The sequence below is a fragment of the Argiope bruennichi genome, chromosome 6 (assembly GCF_947563725.1).
Source record: "Argiope bruennichi chromosome 6, qqArgBrue1.1, whole genome shotgun sequence".
Lineage (NCBI taxonomy): Eukaryota > Metazoa > Arthropoda > Arachnida > Araneae > Araneidae > Argiope > Argiope bruennichi.
In genome coordinates, this window is record NC_079156.1 from 53773487 (window position 1) to 53796816 (window position 23330).

At 32.9% G+C, this 23330-nt stretch overlaps 1 protein-coding gene across 1 annotated transcript in view; it reads right to left on the reverse strand.

Moving 5' to 3' along the window:
- LOC129971745 (uncharacterized) overlaps nt 1-23330 on the reverse strand; it is a 36890-nt gene that overhangs the window by 8498 nt on the left and 5062 nt on the right. The window contains exon 5 of the mRNA XM_056085721.1: nt 1061-22771. Coding sequence (XP_055941696.1) covers nt 1061-22771 — 21711 coding nt within the window. The remainder of the gene's footprint in view (nt 1-1060; nt 22772-23330) is intronic.

Sequence of the window (23330 nt, forward strand, 5' to 3'; positions counted from 1 at the left end):
CTATTTATAACTTCACAAATCCATACAACTTTTGCATTAGCAAGTTTCAAAGATGGTCCTCATCCACAAAGCAAATTCTGACATGGTAAAATTTACAGGCAAAATATTATGTTCCCTAACACAATTAATAGCTAATGTTTACAAATAGGCAGAATACTATTTGTAAATAATTGTATGATAAAAAATCATTCAAAACGACCGTTGGATATAGAAACACAAAACTTGACATACAGTTTATTCCTTGTTATTAGTTCTCATTAAGAAAGAGTTTTTCAAGATTTTAATTAATTTTTTAAAATAAAATGTTAAAATTCTATCTGTAATCTGAAGTATATTAGTAGTACCACTTTTATTTCTGCACAACTTTTCCTCTAATTTTGATAAATTTTTAATAAATATTATTAAACAGATTTTACAACAACATTTTTCATCAATTTAGTTACTGCATTAATAAACACTATATAGACACAGCAGCAACATAAATATGCATTTTTTTATTCACATTATCAATGCTATGTAATTAAAATAGATTAATAAAAAATATTATAGGAGATAGAATAATAAAATTTAAAACATTATCATATAAGAACGTTTCAAACTTTAACAAAAAGGAAAAATTTTTATATATTTTAATATTATGTAAAGTAGCCATATATTAAAATTTTTCAAAATCGACAATGCAAACTGGAGTATTCTCAGCTTTCAAGCAGTTTTATAACTGGCTTTAATAGAATCCTTCATTATATTTAAGAAACCACACATTTCATCATGGTCTGTTTTTAATCTGAGATTTGTATAAGTTATTACAATTGTGTTGTTATGATATAAAAGTTTTCTTTATTGTCTTAAATAATTCTGAATTTGAAACTTCAGAATGGAATTAAATTTACATTTCGCAGCAATAAGTGGATATATTTAAATATGGCTAAGATGAATTAATAAATGAAATTCTCAGATCTAAATGGAAAATTTCATATTTACTCTGGAACTATTAATATTTTATATTTAAAAGATTTATTTCAACAATTAAGAAATATAAAAGAGTGTGTCCAGAACTTACATCGATTGATGTTCGTTTTCTGCATAGATCCATGGCTTCCTTAGGAGGTAAGTCACATGATTTCACAGAAGATTTGCTGATTACTGAAGCTGATGAACTGTCTTCAGAATTTTCTCCCTTTCTCTGTCTTATGGCTGATGATTTCACTTTCGCTTTGCGAGCAGGTATTTCTGGGGCCTCTTCAGAAACAGATGAACTTGTTTTTGATGGTAATGAATCTGATTTAGAGGACTCTTTCAAAGAAGCAGTTTCAAAAGAAGACAATGATTCAGAAGATGAAGATAAGAAAACAGATGAGGATAATGATTCTGTGGATGAATCTCTTTTTGGCCTTTTACGAGGCAAAGGTGGTGCTTTAGGATGTGATCCTTCATCTTCAGACACAGTCTCAGACTTAGGTCTACATCTACGTGATCCTTCATCTTCAGGCACAATTTCTGGCTTAGGTCTACGCCTGCGTGGTACTTCATCTTCTGAGGCAGCTTCTAGCTTAGGCCGACGACGCCTTCGTGCTCCCTCATCTTCAGACACAGTGTCTGTTTTAGGTCGAGATCTTCGCCTAGTTTTATCAGGAATGTTAGGTTTAGAGTCACTTTCAGAAGGTATATCTGAAATGGATAGAGAAGTATCTGAATCTCCTTCTGATACTAACATAGGACTCTTGTCGGATTCTCCACTCTGTCTTCTCATATCAGATGCATGCTTCTTTTTCAATGGAATGTCTGGTTTTACTTCAGTAGGCACAACATAAGTTTCTTTAAAAGATGATATTGGCTTCACATCTGTTTCTGGTATGATATTTCTTTTAAAAGATGCTTTTGATTCTACAGTTTCTTCAACAGAAACAGTTTTCTCTAATGGTGTTTTCAATTTCACTGTTTTGTCACTTGCTGAATTTTCTATTTCTTTTGAAGGTACAACCGATTGTTCAGCTGGCAATTTCACCATCATTTCCTCTGATACTGATGCGAATGATTTCTCAGATGACGATAATGATGCCTTCAACTTTACTATTTTGTCTGAAGACAAACTTGCTGCCTCAGTTGAAGATTTTTGTGTTGCTGTGCCTTTTGATGATACATCTGTCTTTTCAAGAGACACTTTTGATTTTTCAATTTCATCAGAAGAAACAACTGTTTTCTGTAAAGATGAATTTGATTTTTCTCCTTTTCCTAATGACGTATCAATTGTTTCAGATAATGCTTTCAATTCTTTTGCTTCATCTAGTGATGATGGAATTACACCAGGCTGAATTTCTATTTTCTTAGCTTCTTCCAAAGAGGTAGAAATTTTCTCCAATGATTTCAATTCCACTGTTTCACTTGAAGATACAGACTTTTTCTTCATAGATTTTTTTACTGTCAGTTCTGATGAAGCATCTACATCCTTTGAAGACTCTTTCAATTTAATACTCTTCTCTGTTCTCAAATCATCTCCTCCTACTGATGATTTTGATTTCACAGTTTCTTCTGAAAGCAAGGATGATGTCTTTTTAGGCAGTATTGGTGTTTCTCCTTCCAGAGATTCAGCAATTGTTTCAGAAGATGTTTCCAATTTCATTATTTTTTCTGAAGAAACATCAGTTTTCTTTAATTTAATTTTTTCTTCTTCTGATATTGAAGTTCCTTTTGAGGATGCTTTCAATTTTACTGCCTCCTCAAATTGTCCATCAGTTTTCTCTATTGCCTGTTTTCCTTTTGATGATACACTGCTTTTCTCAGAAGATACTGCATTATCCGTAGATTTTGTTGAGACAGCAAACTTTTCTGATGAAGATTTTGTTTTCACTTTTTCCTCTGATGGTGCAGAAACAAAGGAAATTTTTGATTTTTCTAATTCATCAGGTGGCAAAGATTTTTTTAAAGATTTCTCCTCTTCTTTTTCTGGCAATGTAGATTTTTTCTCAGAAGATTCTTTAATTATTTTTTCTGGCAAAACAGATGATTTTTTTGAAAATGTTTCTATTACTTTTTCTGAAGATTTTTCCACTATTTTTTCTTGGGGTGTAGACTTTTTGCCAAACGATTCTTCCATCACTTTTTCTGGTGATAAAGGTTTTTTCTCTGAAGATTTTTCCACCACTTTTTCTGGTGATGAAGACTTTTTTTCTGAAGATTTTTTCTCCGTTTTTTCTGGTGATAAAGTGGTTTTCTCTAACGATTTATCCAATAATTTTTCTTTTGACGCAGCCTTTTTCTCTGATAGTTCATTCATCACTTTTTCTGATGATATAGACTTTTCCTCTAAAGATTTTTCTGTCACTTTTTCTTGTGAACCAGACATTTTCTCCAAAGATTTTTTCGCTCCTTTTTCTGTAAGAACATCGATTTCTTCAGAAGACTGCTTTCGTTTAATGGTCTCTTTTGTAAGTAATTCAGTTTTATCTAGTGACTGTGATTTCACAGTGTCTTCAAATGACAAAACAGCTTTCTCAGTTGGTGATTGTAATATTATTCCTTCTGATGATGTATCAATTTTATCTGAAGTAGCTTTCAGCAACACTGTTTCTTCTGAAGATGATTTCGGTTTCATTACTTCTGATGATGATGATGATGTTTCTCCTGAAGAAAGTTTCATTTTTACTGCCTCATCAACTGAAGCATCGGTTTTTTCAGGTGATTTTAATGGTTCTTTTAGTAAAACAGGAGTTTTCTCCAATAAAGATTCTGGTTTGATTTCTGATGAAGATGTTTTAAATTCCTCAGGAGCCAATTTCAACTCTGCTGTTTCATTAATGGATAAATTAATTTCTTCTGAATGTTCTAATTTTTCTGTCTTTTTTGATGCAGTTAATGACAGTTTTCTTTTCAAAATGTCTTCCTCGGTTTCAAATGTTTCTTCTGTGGGTTGTTGTATTTTAGAAATTTCTTTTATTTCATCTGTTCCAGACTGTGTTATTTCATTAGAGGAGGAAACAACTTTTTTAAGAAGAGAAGATGAGTCTTCACCACACTTCTCAGTAAGTTTGCTGTTTTCATTCGTAACGGACACATCAGACAAATGTTTGTGCAAAACTTCAGGAATACCCTGAGTCTCAGTAGTAATTGTTTCTTGATAAACAAAATCGTCGACTAGAAGATTGTCAGTCTCTTCTTTATGTGAAGAATCTTCTGGTGAATTTTGACCATAGATATCTCCCTCCACTTCTTCTATTATTTCTTCAACATCGTCATTGCCTTTTTTATCATCAAAATAATCAATTTTACCATAACCGAAATCTTCTGCTAATATTTCATCTATCTTAGCTAAAACGTCATCATGATCTGAGAGATCATCTACAATAGAATCTGCATCAGCTGTTGACCAACTATCATGCTCTTTGTCAGTTAATTTTGATTGGGTTGGAGTATGGTCAGAAAGCGTTTTAAAACTTTCAGTTGTTAAATTCTGATCGTCCATAAAACTCTCAACAGCTTCTTCAAAATTATTTATATTAAAATCAATTGCTCGTTGTATATCTTCATCAAATTCTTCATTAATATTTAGTCCATGAACATCAGCCTCCGAACCTGAAAAAACAGTTTCAATGCCATATTCTTTTAAATCAAAGCTCTCCTCAATCCAATCATCCCCATATTGCAAAGGATAAACTAATTCATCATCATTTAGTATATATGGGAGACTTCCACTGTGATAATTTTCCTCAGCGTGTTCCATTTCATTTTCATCAAAATTTGGATCATACTCATCAAAATATTCCTCACCCTCTAATGGCTCTTCATCTTCATAAATAGGTGATGGAAAATTTCTAGAATTATATTCATCATCTTGAATTTTAGTATCAATAATGTTCTCTGATTGATTTCTGTTCGTATCTTCTGTATCTGAAGGTATTGTAGAGCCAATTTCTTTCTCTTGTTGAAGTGTATGATTATCACAAATATCATCTAATAATGCCTGATCGTCTCTGAAATCAGAATCCTTTACACCATCATTAGTTTCCATATGAGAATCTTCAAGAACTTCAGTTTCAACAGGCAAATCCAAATGAGAATCAGGTTTTTCTAATTGTTGATTCTTGGACAAAGAATCAGCAGTTATCTCTGAATGATCAACATTAATATTTTTAACAGAATCAACAGTGGCAGCTGTTTCAGGTTTACTGTTAGGCTGACTTGCAATGTCCTTTTGTAATGATAAAGATTTACTGCTATCTAGCATTTCTTCAACAGAGGTATCATCAGATATATCTGACCATTTATCAGATTCTCCTACAGTAGGATCTATTGGAGTAACACTAGTGAAATCATCATCAGACACTCCAGAAACCATATCCATTAACTTTTCTGAACTACTAGAAAGTTGTTTATATATTTTACTATCATCTTTAGTTTCGACTTTCATCAGAGAAGAATCTACCAACTCTTGTTTCCCTTCTACTAACTCAGATGTACTTTCTAATTCCTTCGAAGTATCAGACTTAATATCTAAATTTTCTGCGGTTAATGAAGATTCCTTTTCAACATTATCAATATCTTCACTTTGCAAAATACTTTCTTGTTTTTCCTTTAAATCCAAATCAACTCCTACAATGAGTTCTTTAGCATCTATGATAGATATATTTTCAGCAAGAGCTTCGTTGATTGTATCTTCGGCTTCAATATCAGACCACCTATCAGAATTCTCAGTTGTGCCACCTTGAAGAGAAATATCTGCAAACGTATCACTTACTTGATCCGAATATTCCGATTCTGTATAAAAAGAGACTGATATTCCTGTCATATCTTCAGTTGATACTTGAGTCGCAGTTTCAAATGCATGGACTTTATCTTCAGAAATTCCAGATCCATCCACTGTTTCAGAAGGCTGTTGTTCTAGTTTTGCGTTATCAGACAAGGATACGGCCTCATCTTCAAATTCAGAAATAGAGTACTCAGTTTCAGCTTCAACTTCTAGCCAATAATCAGATTCTTCAGTCTTTTCAACTCCAAGTGACACATCTGCAGTTTCTTTATGTATTTTAGGGACAGCAATATCACTTTCGAATGCATTGAAATCTTCAATCATAGCTACTTGATGACTTAAAGATTTTACATCTGCAAATTGTTCTAAGATTAAAGGTTCTGTAATTTGATCACATGCTATATTTAGTTCTGATGCCTCAACTATATCAGCAATTGAAAGGCTCAATGCTTTCTTATCGACAACCAAAGGAACGGGTTCGGGAAGAATATCAAAAGCTGCTTCCTCCAAAGATTCCATCTCTGCTTCTGTGCTTGTAAATAACTGTGAATCTTTTTTCGAAGTATCTGATAATAATGCAATCGATTCATCAAGTTTCCCCGAGAATTTCGCTGTGCTTTCTGATTCTCCGCAATTTTTAATTGCAAAATCACATATCTTTTCAGAGTCATCATCTTTAGAGACAGCCTCAAAGAAAGAACTTGAAGTTTCTGATATTTCTGTATCCAGTTCTATAAATTTCTCAGAATCTTCTTCTTTAGAAATAAAGCTACTAGATAAATTATTCTGTCCACTCATAGAAATAATTTCAGAATTTTCTCTACTGGAATCTGGCTGTTTCACATCAGGAGGCAAATTTGTTTCTTTGGATAAAGATTGAGAAGATAACTTTTTATCTTCAGAGAAAGATACAGGTCCTTTTGATTCTTCAATTACAGATTCTTCAGATGATAAAATAATAGATGTGCTTGTCTCCAATGAAGCTTCAGGTATCGTTTCCACAGGTACAGCTTCTGATGGAATTTTAGAAATCTGGTTCAATATTTCTTTGTCATTCAAAAGTTCAGAACTAACATTGTTTTGAGATACATTAGGAGATAATTCGGGTTCAATTACTGCATCAGATTTGAGTTCATCAATAATAAACTCCACATTATTTTTTAACTTTTCTTCTTTTTCTGATGGTTTCAAATTATCAGTAAGTGATGCTGTCATTTCATTATCTGACCAAGTTTCACATTCGTCTGTAACAGAATTGAATGACATAACATCTGTATTATCATCAGATAAAAATGCGTCGGGTTGACAAATAGGTGGCATGGCAACTGATGTCGTCGAAGAATCGGTAACTAACTCTGTAGTTGAGATTTTAGTGGTGTCATTTGAAGTTCCTGTAAGTGTTCCACTTATTCCTTCATCTTCAAACATAGGAGGCATTAATTCAGATTTTCGAGGTTCTTCGGATTCGACAACATTTAACTCAACAGATTTAGGAGAAATATTCAAAGGCACGGATTTTTCTGATGTGGTTTCTTGATATTCTTCATCATATGAGGAACTACTTAATGTGGTTATTTGAGAATCTAAAACTGTAGTATGCTCCAGTTCATTTGAATGTTGAACATTTTGATTTTCTGTTTTTGCAATAGGACTGCTATTTTCTTCCTCTGTTGAGTCCAGTTTCTTAGAAGGAATATCTACATTACACAAAACCTCTTGGATTTCTGGTTTTGGAGTTGCATTCACCATTGGTAATCCAAAGCTGCATTCAAAATCATCTCTTGTTGGCGTTTTTTCTCTCATATCAAAAGAATCTTGATTAAAATCTTCAAATGCAAATGAAGTATCAGTTTCAACATCAGACCATCTATCTGAATCTTCAGTTAAAGTAATATGAGAGTGGACATCAGTAAAATCCTCATCCGAAGTAAATACTGAAGCATTGTCTATATCTTCCAGAGCTGAATGAAAATATGAAGAATCAGTTTCGGAGCATAAAGAGATTTCATTCACTGATTCTCTTGGCATTTCTTTTATATTTTTTTCAAGAAGTGTTTTACTATTCAGCAAAGCACTGTCAATATCCATAGATGTATCCAATTTATTAATCTCTTTCTGATAATTAAGTTTTTCAGCATCTTTTTCACCTGGAGTAATAATTTGATCCAACAGCACAGCAGATTCAGAAATGTCGGGTTTTCCAAGTTCTTTACCAGTGTTTTGCTTATTACTTAATGCATCTGTGTCAACAGTAATTCCACTAAAATCGATAGAATAAGTTTCTTGTTCGATTTCCTTTGGCAACTTTTCTTCATAATATTTTTCATTTTCTGCTGATGGTAAACATGTCCTAACATCCGAAAAGGCTATTTTATCTTTATCTAGAATTGGCCCGATATTGCGTTCATCTTGTTTAGCATGGTCTGAAAAAATCAGTTTTTCAGAATACACCTCAGAATTTGAAACTATTCCCTTAAAATCAACAAAGCATGTAGCTTTTTCATCACTTTCAGATACAGCTACTTCTTTAATCTGTTCTTTAGAGCTACTTTCAACAGTCGATACTAAGGAACCCATAGCTGTTGAGGATACTTCTTTCGATTGAGATGAATTATGTTGCTCAGTAGATCCTACACGACTTCTTATATCCGTCAAAAGATCCGAATCAGAAATAATAGTTTTAAAATCGACAATGTATTTTTCAGACTCAGTATTTTCTAATGTAGCAGCATTATTTTCCTTAATAAGCTGGATTTGATTTTCATTTTCAGTGTTACTAAATGCATTTGAAGAAGCATCCAAAACAGAAACTTCAGAATGGGGAACTTCAATTTCTTTAGTTTCCGATTTTAAAATATTTGATTCAATCAATCCAACAGATATAGAACTGTTGAAATTTGCACCTTCTATTCCAGAATCTTGTTGGTCAGTAACTAATTCTGGATGCAGAACGATTCCTTTAAAATCAACAACAAGATTATCTTCCGCTGCTATCAAATTTGAAACTGCTCCTGTATTTTCTACAACCTTTTTGTCAGATTCCTTTTCAGAAGCTTTCGGTATATTTGTTTCAAAAGAGGAAACTTCAGTTTCTTGTTTTAAAATATCAGAAGTCCCTGGAGATACGCTAAATGATTTATCTTCTGAAATTATTTTTTGTTCATTACTGGATAATTTCAAATCTGTAGCAATTCCTTTGAAATCTACAGTACATTCGCCCTGTTCAGCATCTTCTCTAGATTTTACGATATAATTGTTTTTATCAGTATGCTCAAAAGTTTCGAGTGGTTCCAAATTTTCAGTCTCTTTAAATTTTGACTCACAAGTATTTGATTCATCAACAGATTGAGAAATAGGAACAGTTTCTTTTTCTAAATTATAGAGTTGCTGATTACTTAATAGTTCAATATCATCAATTATTCCTTTAAAATTAACAGTAACTTCGTCAGGTACAGTATCACTTGAAAACCTCTCTTTCTTATCAAAAACTTCTTCAGAAATAATTTCTGATTTTAAAACGCCGCATTCAAACTGTTCATTAGATTGGGAATCACTAATAGTTTCTTTTTCAGAGCTATGCTTTTGCTGACTGCTCAGTAATACAAGATCATCGGCTATTCCTTTAAAATCAACAATGGTTTCATCATGCACAATAGTTTCGGAAATAATTATTCTTTTTTCATCAACATCTAATTTGCTATCTGAAATATTTTCATTAATTTTTGCAAACGGTTCTACAGAAACAGGCAATTCCACAGTTTTACCAGCTTCAGCTTCTTTAATATCAGATTTTAATATATTTGGCTCAACAGATATAGAAATACTCACTGTTCCTACCTCTTCATTATCTTTCAACTGACAACTCAATATTCCATCGTCTTGTCCACCAATAATGCCTTTAAAATCAACAACACAATTTTCTTCTGCACTGACTGCCTCGATTTCGTCAGCTTTTAATTTTCTATTAACAGGATGAGAAGCTGTTTTTAACTGAGCACAAATATCTGTCGTATCCTCGAGAGAAGCATCTTCATCTAATGGGGGCGATATTTTTCCTTCGGTGCCAAAATTAGGAATACATTCAGTTCCACTGACATCACTAACTGGGCTTGGCAAAGATTCAAGACTTTTTGGAAAGTTATCAGAATCTTTTTCTTTTGTTTCATAAAACCCCCCATGTGTTTCTTGAGATACATCTCTTTGTTCAATAGTAGCACAAAAATTACTATCCTCTTTTTCTGGAAGAATTGTGACATTTTCCAAAACATCATGCATATAAGCGATACTTGGCGATATTTCAGAAACGTGTGATGTTTTAATGGCAACAAGATCAGACGAAAGAATTTCTTCAAATATTTGATTACTTTCATCCTGCTTCGATGAAGTTTCATGACTGAAAGAAGAAATAATGCTGTCATCGTGAATAACTTCTTCCACTTGAGGTGCATCTTTTTGTTCAAAAGTCAGGCTAATATTATTACCCTCTTTTTCTGAACGAATAATAGTACTTTCCATAACATCACTTACATAAGTACTATCTGGAGTCATTTCTGAAACATCACAAGTCTTGACAATGTCAATATTTGATGAATGCATTTCTTCAACTATTTCACCATGTATAATTTCATCTAATGAAATTTCATGACTTTCAGAAGAAATAACATCGACAATAGGCATATCTTCAGTTTTAAATAAATGTTCTTTAGAAACACATTTCGTTTCAGAGAAAAGTGATTCCTCTAGCTGAGCTGGAACTGTATTATCACTGATTTTGGTAAGTTGATCATCTGAACTTAAAACATTTTCTCTGTTGGAAATTCCACAAAACTCTTCTTTTATGAGATTATCAACCACTTTAGAAGCAGAAACTGTCTCCGAAATCCCCTCCTGAAGCAGATTAAATTTTAGTGTTTCTGCCTCAATTAAGCCTCCACTTTCTGCATCTATAAAATTGTCGGCATTTTCAGTTATAGAAACATCCAAAGAATCTTCTGCTTGAGAGATATCAAAAAATTCATCTTTACAGCTTTCGGTGGGAGTAGATCTCATGACAGCACTATCAGAAGTGGATATTTCACTTTCAGTAGTCGGTTTTAAAATATTTTGATCCCTTAACCCATTATCAGGTTCAGTTTTAGAAATATTTAAAGAATCTTCTACTAGAGAGATATCGAAAAATTGATCTTTGTAGTTTTCTGTGGGAGTAGATCTCATAACAGCAGTATCAGAAGTGGATATTTCACTTTCAGCAGTCTGTTTTGAAATATTTTGATCCCTTGGCCCATTATCAGGTTCAGTTTTAGAAATATTTAAAGAATCTTCTACTTGAGAGATATCGAAAAATTCATCTTTACAGCTTTCTGTGGGAGTAGATCTCATGACAGCAGCATCAGAAGTGGATATTTCACTTTCAGTAGTCTGTTTTGAAATATTTTGATCCCTTGACCCATTATCAGGTTCAGTTTTAGAAATATTTAAAGAATCTTCTACTTGAGAGATATCAAAAAATTCATCTTTACAGCTTTCAGTAGGTGTATATCTCATGACATCAGCAGGAGGCATAGTGAATATTTCACTTTCTGTCATCTGTATTGAAATATTTAAATCTTTTGGAAGAATGCTGTCAGTTTCCTGTATTGCACTTCCAACATTTTCAGCCATACCTGGTGCATTAGAATTTGAAATAAAAGCTGCTAAATTTCCATTCACGTCTCTAAGTGAAGCCTCAATATCTTGTTCTTGCTTCTCAAAATCAGTTGGTGTAGCACATTCTTCAGGATAGTTTTCCTCATTTTTGTTAGCATTTTGATCAAGTAAATCGTCTATCACATACTCTTTATCCTCTTCAATGTCATTAATTTTATTGATTTCAAAATCTGTAACTTCATTCTTATTCTGATCAACAGCAAAGAGTCCATCTTCATCAAAGTTATTTATAGAACTGTCGCTTTCAATATCCGAAAATTTATCTGATTCATCTTCAGTCATGGTGAAATGAGTTGAAATATCAGTCACATCATCGCTATCAGCAACAGCAATTGGTGCATCATCTTTAACTTCTCCCTCTAAAAGCAAATTGGGCATACAAGGTAAATCACCATCTTGGGTAGTTGTTTTCGTTTCAGTTAAATGGTCACTTCCAACAGAAATTTCGGATTCTTCCATACAGGGTTGGAAAGATTTACTTGTATCTAAATCAAACCATTGTTCAGTGGACTCTGAAACAGAATATATAGATTCAAATTGATCTTTTTCATTATCACTTGCACAAATAAACTGTTCGTCAGACAATGAAGGTGAAGATATACAACTTTCAGGAGATTCAGCATCTTTTGAAGGCTGTAAAAGATATCTTTTTGGTTGATCCACATCTAATTTCATAGATTCTTGCAAAGATGCTTTCTCATCAACATCCAGATCGCTTGTGATTATATCAGTAGAAGCAATTTCTAGTACTGGCAATGATGAAGATTCAGGAGAATGTACAGAATTTAATGATTCATCACAAAAGCTTTCATCACCTTCAAATTTTATAGAATCATCATAATACAAATATCTCACAATATCTGATGGTTTTGAAGGAATTTCAGAAGGCCCACTGACTTCTTGCAGTTCTACTACAGGATTTTCACATTGATTATTACTAGCAGAGGATAAGGAAACTGCTATTTCTTGTGAAAGTGTAGTGATTTCTTCTATTGTAGCTTTTTCTTGAAGAACAGGATGACTAATTCCTTCAGATTTAGATTTTTCTAAAATTATTTCCATCCTTTCTTCATCAGGATGAATGGTGGCATCATCTGTGCTTCCATGACTTTTATCTAACTTTTCTAAATTATCAAGTTTAATTTGATCTTGAATAAATTCCAGTTCTTTTGGAGCTTCTTCAAAATCTTTGCTTTTATTCATCGAAATATCATTTGAAACTTTATTTACTTCCATTTTAGATGATGAATCAGGAGGATGATATTTGTCTAAAATGTCAAGCTGCTGCAGTTTGTGCTCTTCATTGCACGGAATATCTGAAAGAAACTCTTCAAAACCATCATTATCTAATTTTGATGGTTTTGGTTTTTCAAGAAATTCTTCTTCATCACTTCTAAGATGTTCAAAAGAAATATCAATTGGAACTTTCTCTGGTTCTAATTGGGGATATTTATCTAACACTTCAGATTCCTGTTGCATTTTATTCCCTTTTTCATGATCAATATCAGATGAAGATTTTTCCAAAATTCCATAATCTACAAATGCAATAGAAGACTCTTTTAGACCATCAGCAGATTGTTTTGTAGAAATATTACCGGAAACATTTTCAAGTTCTACAGCTGATGCTGATTCAACAGAATGACACGCATCTAAAGCTTTAGATTCTTGCTTAATCTCTTTTGCATTATGAACACCGGCAGAATATTTTTCAAGGCCATCTTGATCTGCTTTCGATATACTTATTTCTTCAGTAGATATCTCCAAGCTACTACTAGGCGGCTTTCTAGAGATATCATTGGAGACTTTTTCAGATTCTTGGGTTGTTGATGACAGAAGAGAATGATTTTGTGTTTTGAATTCAATATGCTCCCTTTCCTGATCTATATCGAAAACTTCCTCTTCTTCGGATACAATTTTAAAATTTGGCATTAATGAAGATGACTCTTCTGAAAAATGCATGGAATTAAGGGAATCTTCACAGGTGCTTGGATCATCTTCAAATTTTATTGAGTCATCATAATATAAATATCTCACGATATCAGATGGCACTGGAGGTACTTCTGACTGTTTGGTAATCTCTAATTCATTCACATTTTTAAAATGCTCAGAACTGTCTTCATAGATACTAATTTCTGTTTCCTGGTAATAAGACTGATCAAAAGTCTCAGAAAATGCAAGATCACTATCTACACTAATAACATCTGAATTACTTTCCACCGAAGAAGGTACTTTAGAATCTTTTAAATGTTCCAGACTTTTAGCTTGCTCAGTATTTTCTGCAGAAATTTCCGTAGATAAGTATTCTGGAATACTTTTCTGATAAAAATCTTCAGTATCAAGTGAAACTTCAGACACTTTTTTTGATGATGCTTTCTCAACAGAGAAGTAATCAGTTATGCTGTCTAGATATAAACTGTCCCCAGGTTTGGAGTCATTATAAGCACTCTTGTTTTCTGTGTGAGCATCAACAGAAGTTATAGATATATCAGCAGGTCTTTCTTTTTGTTCATTTTCATTCAAGGCATTTATGTTTTCAATTTCAGATGGCAAAGGAAATGATTCAATGTCTTCAGATATGTCTTTATTCAGATTGTCAGATTCAATATCTTCAGTTTGCGGAATGTTAACTGAAAAAAAATTCTGAGCATTATTTTCTGAGAAAATATCAGATTTGGAAGTTTTTTCAATTTTGATTTCTGTAACGGTTTCTTTCGCATTCTTCTCAAATGCCTCCGATTTCTTTTGGATTTCTATTTCGAACAAATTCTCATTAATATCATTAGTAGGTGATGATTTTAATATCCCCATAATCAATTTTTGTTGCTCTAAAGTTGAAACTTTGTTTGGTTCTATTTCTTGCTGAATTTTTAAAGAGCTTTTATGTTCATCACAAACTGACACAGATGACTTCACCTGAGTAGAAAAATCTTGAACAATTTCTGCCTTCGAAAATTTTTTACTAACTTTTGGTTCAGAAGATAAAGCTCCTTCACTATCTGGTAATCCAAAATATTCTGAAATACTCTCTGTCAATAAATCATCTTCAGGTTCATGGAATGAAGCAAGGGATTCTGAAAAGTCTTCCATATCACCTGAATCAGCAGGTAAACTAAATTTTGAATCTGACATCTGAGTTGAAAAGGAATTTTCAGAAATATCTTTCTCAACTTCTGAGGCACAGGTATCCAGTAACTCCAAAGCTTCAGCAAAATATTCATTATTTTCCTGCTGAATTTCTTCTTGAACAGTTTGAGGCAGAGAGCCATAGAAATATTCAACAGTTGGAGTTCTTACACGATCGTCACAAATTTTGGTTTCAATTATCTGCTCTTTAAGTTCACTTGAATCAAGTTCATCTTCAATGTCAACAAATTTCAAATCACTTTCAACAGAAGGTACTCTTTTGATAGAAATAGGAGTAACTGCTCTTTCTAAAATCTCAGGTGGTAAATCGATTTCTCCGATATCGTCAGAAACTATGCATTCATCTGTAGTAATTTTTATCTGCTCAGTCAAAATTATTTCTTGTTTTTCATTAACACTGCTCTCAATTTCTTCTTTATTAAGCATAGTGTCCTCTGATTTTATGACAACATGTGATAGTGATTTCCCCACCAACTCCACAGTAGAAATTTCTGTCTCTTGTACAGAAACTTTATGGGATATAGTGTTTTCATCATGTAAACTTACGCTATCAATTTTTTTAGATGGCAAATTAACTGTTTCTTTGGTATATGATTTCTGCTTAGAACTCCGACGACCAGAATCACTACCAGAGCTGAAGCCTGTATCAGAGTCAATTTCAGCATATAAATAGCCTTTTGATTTAGAGCCAGTTTCAAATTCGTCATGTGAAGAATATGGTTCAAGAAAAATATCAGAATCAGTATCCTCAGTTGTTTCAGAACTGCTATCTTCCTTTTGTTTAGTTGAACTATCAGATACAATAGTCACATCCTTATTCATATTAAAATTTTGTAGTGCTGGGACATCATCTACTTGAATAGCACCTTTAATCTTCTCGGCTTTTTCTTCTTTCGCTTTCTCCTTCATTTCTTTGTGACTTTCACTGGTATCTAATGAAATTACAGCAATATCAGATATCAAGGCAATTTCGCTTGGAATAAGACAACATTGAACACCAATTTCAGTCCTAACAGGTTCAGAAAGAGCACTTTTGAGAACAGGGGGAAATATAAAAGTTGGATCAAAATTTGGATCATCAAAGGAGTCAAAAAACTGATCTTCCTCAAAGCTATCGTCTGTCTGGCATGACTTGCTGATACTGTACATTTTCTCCACAAAATTGTCAATAATCTCTACTTCTACATGCTTTGAAATATCTTGCATATCAGGAGCTGAATCATCAGTTTTAATTGAAATTTTATTTACCACATCTTCAATTTTCACTTCTTGTATAGTTGAATGCATGACATCTTCATCGTAATTCTTGAATAAACTTTCACTAAGAATTGTGCCTTGCTCTGATAATTGATCTTTTTCATCACTGATATAAATTTTTTCTTGATCAGATAATTTATTTGGTTCATTTTCAATGACAATTGGAACTGATTCAACATATGCATCATTAAGTGACTGATCTTTCTCATCACTGATATAAATTCTTCCTTGGTCAGATAACTGGATTGGTTCATTTTCAACATCAACTGGAATTGATTCAATGAATACATTGTTTAAGTTAGATTCAGTGTATTGTGATAAAAGTTCTGTTGTGTTGTTAGATGTAAAATCTTCATTTTCACTAACATTTCCTGAAGAAGCCGATTCAGAAAGATCATTTGACACATACAGATTTCGTATATCTATTTGGAATGTTGGCTGTGTCTCAGAGATCTTAACATTTTCAATCCATTCATCATAAAAATGGGACATTAATGACAATGATGGTTCTTCAGGATAATCTGAAGTAATTTCAGCATCTGAAGTTTCCATTGTTTCAACTTTACTTTCGTTTTCCGTCCATTTAGTTTCAATTTCCTTCATTAATTCTTCTGTTTCCTCAATTGCAATTTCCAAGTCCAACTCCTCAGTTGGACCTATTTTAATTTCATCGTTGAATTCCTCAGATTGCTGAATTTCAAGATGTTCTTCTGTTTTACCAATCCATTCATCATAAAAATGTGACATTAATGAGAAACAGGGTTCTTCAACATCATCACTAACTGTATCTTGTACAGTTTCATCACATCTAGAATCTGAAGTTTCATAAGCATTTGAATTAGAAAAGTATAAATCATCAATCTTGTCTGCCATCTCATTTTCACTTAGCTCATCTGCAATCTGTTTGTTTGACATAGCTTGTTCAACTTCAATTTCAGTATTAAGCTCTTCATTTTTTTCACTTTCAATTTCACTGTCTAAACTCTTAATAATCTGAGTTTCATGATCTTCCATACATTCAATAGAACTTGACACCATATGCAAACCAGAAGGTTCTTTTATACTTTTATCTTCAATTTGTTGAACTTCAGACTCTCTATCAACTTCTAATTTTTCTGAAGCATAACATTCTGAATCTAAAATTTTATTTGCTTTTGAATCAAAATCGTGCAAATCATTGCTTACTTTTTGAGCCTCATCAACTGATTTAATATTTTCATTCAACTTGGCAGTTTCATTTTCAGTTTCTTCTTTTTTACCAGCAGCAATTATCAATTCTGTTTCTGGTAAATTCAAGGGAATAGTTGTTGATGACTTTTCACCAAGACCTTCTGTTGTTTTATTATCAAGAGAAATTCCTAAGTCCTCAGTTAAATCTTGAAGCAATGTATCAGCAAACACAGCTATTTGAGTTGATACTGATGAATGCTCAGATGTTACCAAGCTATCATCTGATGCTTCATTGACTGTTTCAAGCGTTTCTTTTTCAGAGAACAAAAGGGGATCAGAAGGCATAATTTCAGATGAAATGCTTTGAGAGTTAGAAGTTGTAGCTTGGCAATAAACACTCAAAGGCTGTACAGAAATTGAAACATCATCTCGACCTACAGTGTCATTCTTTTCATCAATCTGGGTGAGATTACTTTCATCTATAAATTCACTAATTTCACTTATATCAGCTAGAGATGATGTACTTTTTCTACTTTCTGTAATGCTTTTGTTTAACTCCAGATTATCAGTAGGTGTTCCTGTATTAATAATTAGAGGGGCATTCGATTCAATGGGACTTGGACCTGAAGTAATATCCATTCTATAGGCTTTATTTTCAATGAAATTGGCATTCAAAGAGTTATATCTTTCTTCATTTAATTTCCATTCATATTCACTATCGTCATAAGTAGAGTCTTGCTTATTATTCTTTGTATTCAAGTTCTGAATTTCATTAGATGAAACATCAAAACATTCTGAAGGATAAATGTCACAAAACTCGCTAATTAATTTTTCAGTTTCTTCCACTAATCGAAGTCCATCTTCAAAATCTTCATCCATCTGCAAAATCGAATAATCATCTTCTAGTTTACTATCTCCATATTGAATTCCATAATTTTCATTATCACACTCAGAGCTCTTCTGGGAGATTTCCTCACTTTCTAATTTTTCTGCGAAACTTTCACTCTTTAATTTATCTTCAGAGTCTTCCAATCTTGAAAATAAGGCACTTGCCAGATTAGTTTGACTTGTTTCAAAAGCTGATTGTTCAAAAGTCAAAACAGATAAAGTATCATCAGGATTTAGAGAAAACTCTTCAGATATTTTAGAATATTCAGCAATTTGGATATCACTTGATTCAATTAATGCCTGCTCGAGCTCATAATTTTTTGTTATTGATAAACTATCATCTTCAGATATTATAGAAAGTTCTTGGTTTTTTCTGCTCAAAGAAATTTGGGGTTGAATATTTTCTTGTTTGTCACTTTCAAACAATTCTTGACTCTGTGTAAAATCCATTGTATAATCTTCGGAATTTACAGAAATATCTTTTGATATTTTTGAAGATTCCTGAATTTGACTTTCTATGTTGCTAGAAAATTCAGGTACTTGTAATTCTATATCAGAAGGAGCTCTACACTCAGATTTGAAGTCTTCTTCAGACTTGTTCAGTGCAGCTGGAATATTCTCAAAAATAATGGAGGTAATTTTAGATGCTTCTAAAAATTCTTGAGAAATTTTCTCTGAGGTGTCATTGGAAAGTTCAGGATGCAATGAATGTATTTCATCAGTTTTGTCTCTCATCAAATGAGATGAATTTTCAGACAGCACAGAAGTAACTTCAGATATTTTAGAATGTTCCATACTTGTGACTTCTTCACAAGTACTGGGAAGAATAAAATTCTGTGACTCTTGTAATTGAACTGAAGACTTAAATAATCCTCCTTCACCTTGATAAATAATTTCAGGAACTACAGTCTTTTCAGGGGAATCCAAAGGAATTTGATATATTGATGGAGAGTCAGAAAAACCTTTGACTTTATCAGGACTTGGAATCTCAAAATTTTGGGAATCAACATTTTCAATTTCTTTCATTTTTTCAGCCTCTTTTTCAATAATAAATGATTTCCCAGAAGTATGCAAGCTAATCTCAGAGGATACAACACTCTCCTGCTGTTCAGCAGATGGCAAAAGGGAATTGGAGGGCAAATTGGAAGGATCACAACCCTGATTCATTCTGAAGTCCTCACTATAGGGAGGAAGTTTTTTTTTATCCAGAATACTTAATGGCTTCCTTTCTTCATAATGTTCCATATATCGATGTTCTTCTGCATATGAAGATGTTGATGATGTGTTTGACTCAGGCTTAGCCTTCTTCTTTCTTGGAGGAGGAGCAACAGGCTGCATTTCTTCAAAGTGAACAACTCTTGTTTTGGAATCTAACATCTCACCACTTTCACTGGTTTCCACAGGTAATTTGTTCACAGAAAGATCTGAACTTTCAGCAAATACTGAAGTTTGAAGCATCTGTGCATTTGCATCAAGCACCAAGTTACTTGGTGTTTGATGAAATGCTTCAGGTAATGAAGTGGTCATTGATAAATTAGCTTGATTTGCTCCTGTGATACCTGTTTCAAGTGATGATGTAGTCATTTTATTTGATAATTCATTAGGAGTAGCAACATTAGAAAGCTTATTTTTATCAGCTATTTTAGATTTCGGAGCAGTAGACATAGGTTTTTTCTTAACCTTCTTAGGTACAATTTCATTGTATGATCCAAAGAAATAGTCTTCAGCAAAAGAAACATATTCTGTAGTAACTGGTTCTGGTGGAATCTCAGGAGCAGGAACTGAAGGAAGATTAGGAGAAGATTTCAAATTATCTAATTTACCTTCAATCTTGACTGGCTTATCCAAGGGTACATCTGCTGACATCATTACTGGTGATGCACTTACTTCCATAGTGGATAACGATTTATCAGGTGATGGAATTTTTATTTCACTTGTAGACATCACTTTAGGTACCGTAGTAGGCTTGTTAGATTTTACGACAGGAGATTTTTTCTTTGGTTTGGCTACAGTAACTTCATTATATCTCCCAAAGAAATATTCTGCAGCAGCAGGCATGATATCCAAATCAGGAAGAACGATTTCTTCTTCTTCTTCTTCTTCTTTACTCTCGGGCTGTGTTTGGAATGGTGTTTCAGGAATGGTTTCCTCAAACTGAACAGGAATATTATTTGTCAGCTGGGACTGAGTTCTAATTTCCTCTTGATGAAATTCCATTGTTTCTGGGCTATTTTTAAATTCTGGAGTATGCATTACTTCCTCAGCATTATAGTAATATGAACTATCTGCTTGAAGAGAAACAGAAGCAGCACTGGGAGAAATATCTTCAACTTTCTCAATATTATAATAATGTAAATTAGATGTATGTAGCATTGCATCCTCAGGTATTTGTTCCATCGCCTCTGCATTATAATAATATGAATCAGTAGCTTGTGATGTTTCAATCTGGGGTTCAGCAAATGCGAATTCATTCATCAAACGTTCTGTAGCAACAGGTTGCTCAATTCCTTCTATTATATGTTTAGAAGTTTGCTCTTCAAGGATATTTTTAACAGCAGAAGTGTCTAAAACTTGTTCAGCTTCAATCTTAGGACTGACAACTTGAGATGGTTCCTGTTTAACTACTTTAAATAGTTGTAATGGTCTAGCTGATCCTTCCCTAAATGCCTTAGGTGAAGCCATCTCATCAACAACACAAGAACCTCTAGATCCTACTGGAATAGGAAGTTCTGGGTTAAACTCAAAAGAAACATTGGTATCTTCTACAGCATGACGTAATGACTTTGCCGGATCAACTTCTGACTTAATGAAAGAGTCTTCAAACAATTCTTCATCCTCATTTTCATACTTTGGTGGTTTATGGTGCATATATTTCTGTCTGATGATTTTAATTTCTGGATCTGATTCCGAATCAGCAAAGCAATTGGAATCAGATTCATTTGATTGTGATGTAACAGGAGAGGCCTCCTTTGAAAATTCAATATTCAAAAATTTTTTATCTTCAATTTCTCCAGGTTGTTGTTGTTCTGGCTCAGCAGATGGGGACAGATTAAGCCTAGGTGGCTTAAGAGGAGATGGTGCATCATGTGCATTTTTCTTTTCATCTCGATGAAGTTTTTGAGGTACAGCATATAAATCCATAATAGCACTTTTATCTGGACTTTTGTCCTTCTTTTTCTGAGGAAGGGCTGGTGGAACATCAAGGTCAGTTTGTGGCTGATTTCTTAAAGCTTCCTCAATAGCAGCAGTGTTTAATTTTGATTTTCTTCTAACTGGAGGTTTAGGAACAGCAACTTCTGGAGATTTTTCTTTAGATACCTCATACTTATTTTCAATTATTTCTCCTGGTGATAATTCACGTTTTGGAGAACTAACAAAGCTTTCACTATGCATAACTGATTTAGTTTCTTCAGATATTTTGTTTTCTGACATTTGAGACTCAAAAATGTATTTTTGCTCATTTGGCTGTTTTGCTAAAATTTCTTCATCATGCAACTTTTCTGAAATATCAATTTCAGCTTGTATCATTAATTCTTCATCTTTTTTCAATTCAAGCAATTCACTTTCATCTATTTTTTCCCATTCTTCATCACTGTTACCTATATTAGGAAGAGATAATTCATTTTGATTTTCGTGGTACTTGAAGATTTCTTGTTCATTCAACTCATGATCTTTTAAGATTTCTTCTTCAGCCAACTCATGATCTTTTAAAATTTCTTGTTCACCCATCTCATGATCCAACACTTCTTCAATGTCATGAGGTGAAATATTATGTAGAGCTGGACTTTCACCGGTGACTTCTAATTCAACCCAATCTGGCTCAGGCTTTTTGCTTAAATCAAATACAGGAGGATAATGTGTCAAAGGTGATTCACATATAATGTTTCGGTCAAATTCTTCACTTTTAGATAAAGTGCTCTGAATTAGTAAATCAGAATTAATAGCTACTTCAGTAACTTCATTATCTTCAGGCTCAGAAGTGCTTTTTTCAAGATTTACTTTCACCCATTGTTGAAATTTCTCATCTTGCTCAGCTCTTAATCTTTCAGCTTCCCTTTCCTGAGCGGACTGCAGAGCTTCTTTAGGTTCATCCTCAAAAACATCGTCAGATAGCTCTTCCTTCTCCCATAAAGCAGCCATCTGCATAGCTTCATGTTCAAATTCCTTTTCCATTTTCTGGTATTTCTTTTGCAATGCAATCCAATGCTCATCAGATTCATCATCCCAATGTTCATCTGAATATTCCTCAATCCATTCACCTTGAGATTCAACCCAGTTTGTATCATAATCTACTGGAATATTATCTTCCGTAATTTCTTTTTTCTCAAGTGAATCCTTAAGTGGTTCCTCCAATTCAAGTTCAGCTTCAGCTTCATTAAGATCCTTTTCAATAATTTCTTGGAGTGTTTCTGTATTGAGCTCTGGAGTAGTAGCATCCACATTTTCGTGAAAAACACTAGCCTCTTTTTCATGTTCTACTGATGGACTTACAATTTCAGAATCATCCAAGGTAGTTGGAATTTCTTGTGTCACAGTCTCACGGATCATTTCTTTTTCTTCTCTGGCTTTTCTTCGATCACTCTGAGCTTGCCTGATAGCTGATAACTTAGTCAAGAAATCAGATTTTTTCTTTTCTGTCTTAGAATCTGTTGAGGCATCAAGTTTAGTAGATTTCAAGCTATCATCTATTGGATTGTACATGTCACTGTCCTCACTTAAACCTGGGCTTAAAATGAACTTGTGTCTCTTCGTAGATGCTCTCAATAAATCTGCATATGCCAACTCTATATTTCCTTCATTATTTTTCAAAGCATCAGCAATCTGCTTCTGAGTAAAATTTCCTCTGACTGTCAACTCTAAAATCTAAAAAGAATAATAAGGTTAAATATTACTAATGTCATTTTTTTTCTTTTTTGACAGTAAAAATAATAATAATAATTGTGTAGATGAAATAAAAATATTAGACATCCTGATAAATAAAAATTGAAAAAGTTTGACAAACCTTGTTCTTTGCTTCATTTGTTTATGATAAGTTATAAGCTGTATTTAAATCGACAGATATACTTTTCATCACATAAGAAAGCACTATAAGCTACAATTATAACTTACTATTAATTTTTAAAAAAAAACAACATATATTTAATAAGAAAAATTTGATAAATTTTCTACAAAAGAATATTTTTCACTTAGTTTTTAGGGATTTAATATTGTTTGATATTCAACAGCATTGCTCTTTAAAAATATTTATAAAAATTCAAAATTAATAAATTTATTGAAATAAAACCATTGTTTTAAAATTATTAATATATATATATATATAGTAATATTAACCAACTACTTAACAGTAATATCATTTGTTATTTCAAACTGGTTTTCTTTAATTTTTATAGAAAACACTAATTAATATACTTGTTTAACTGAT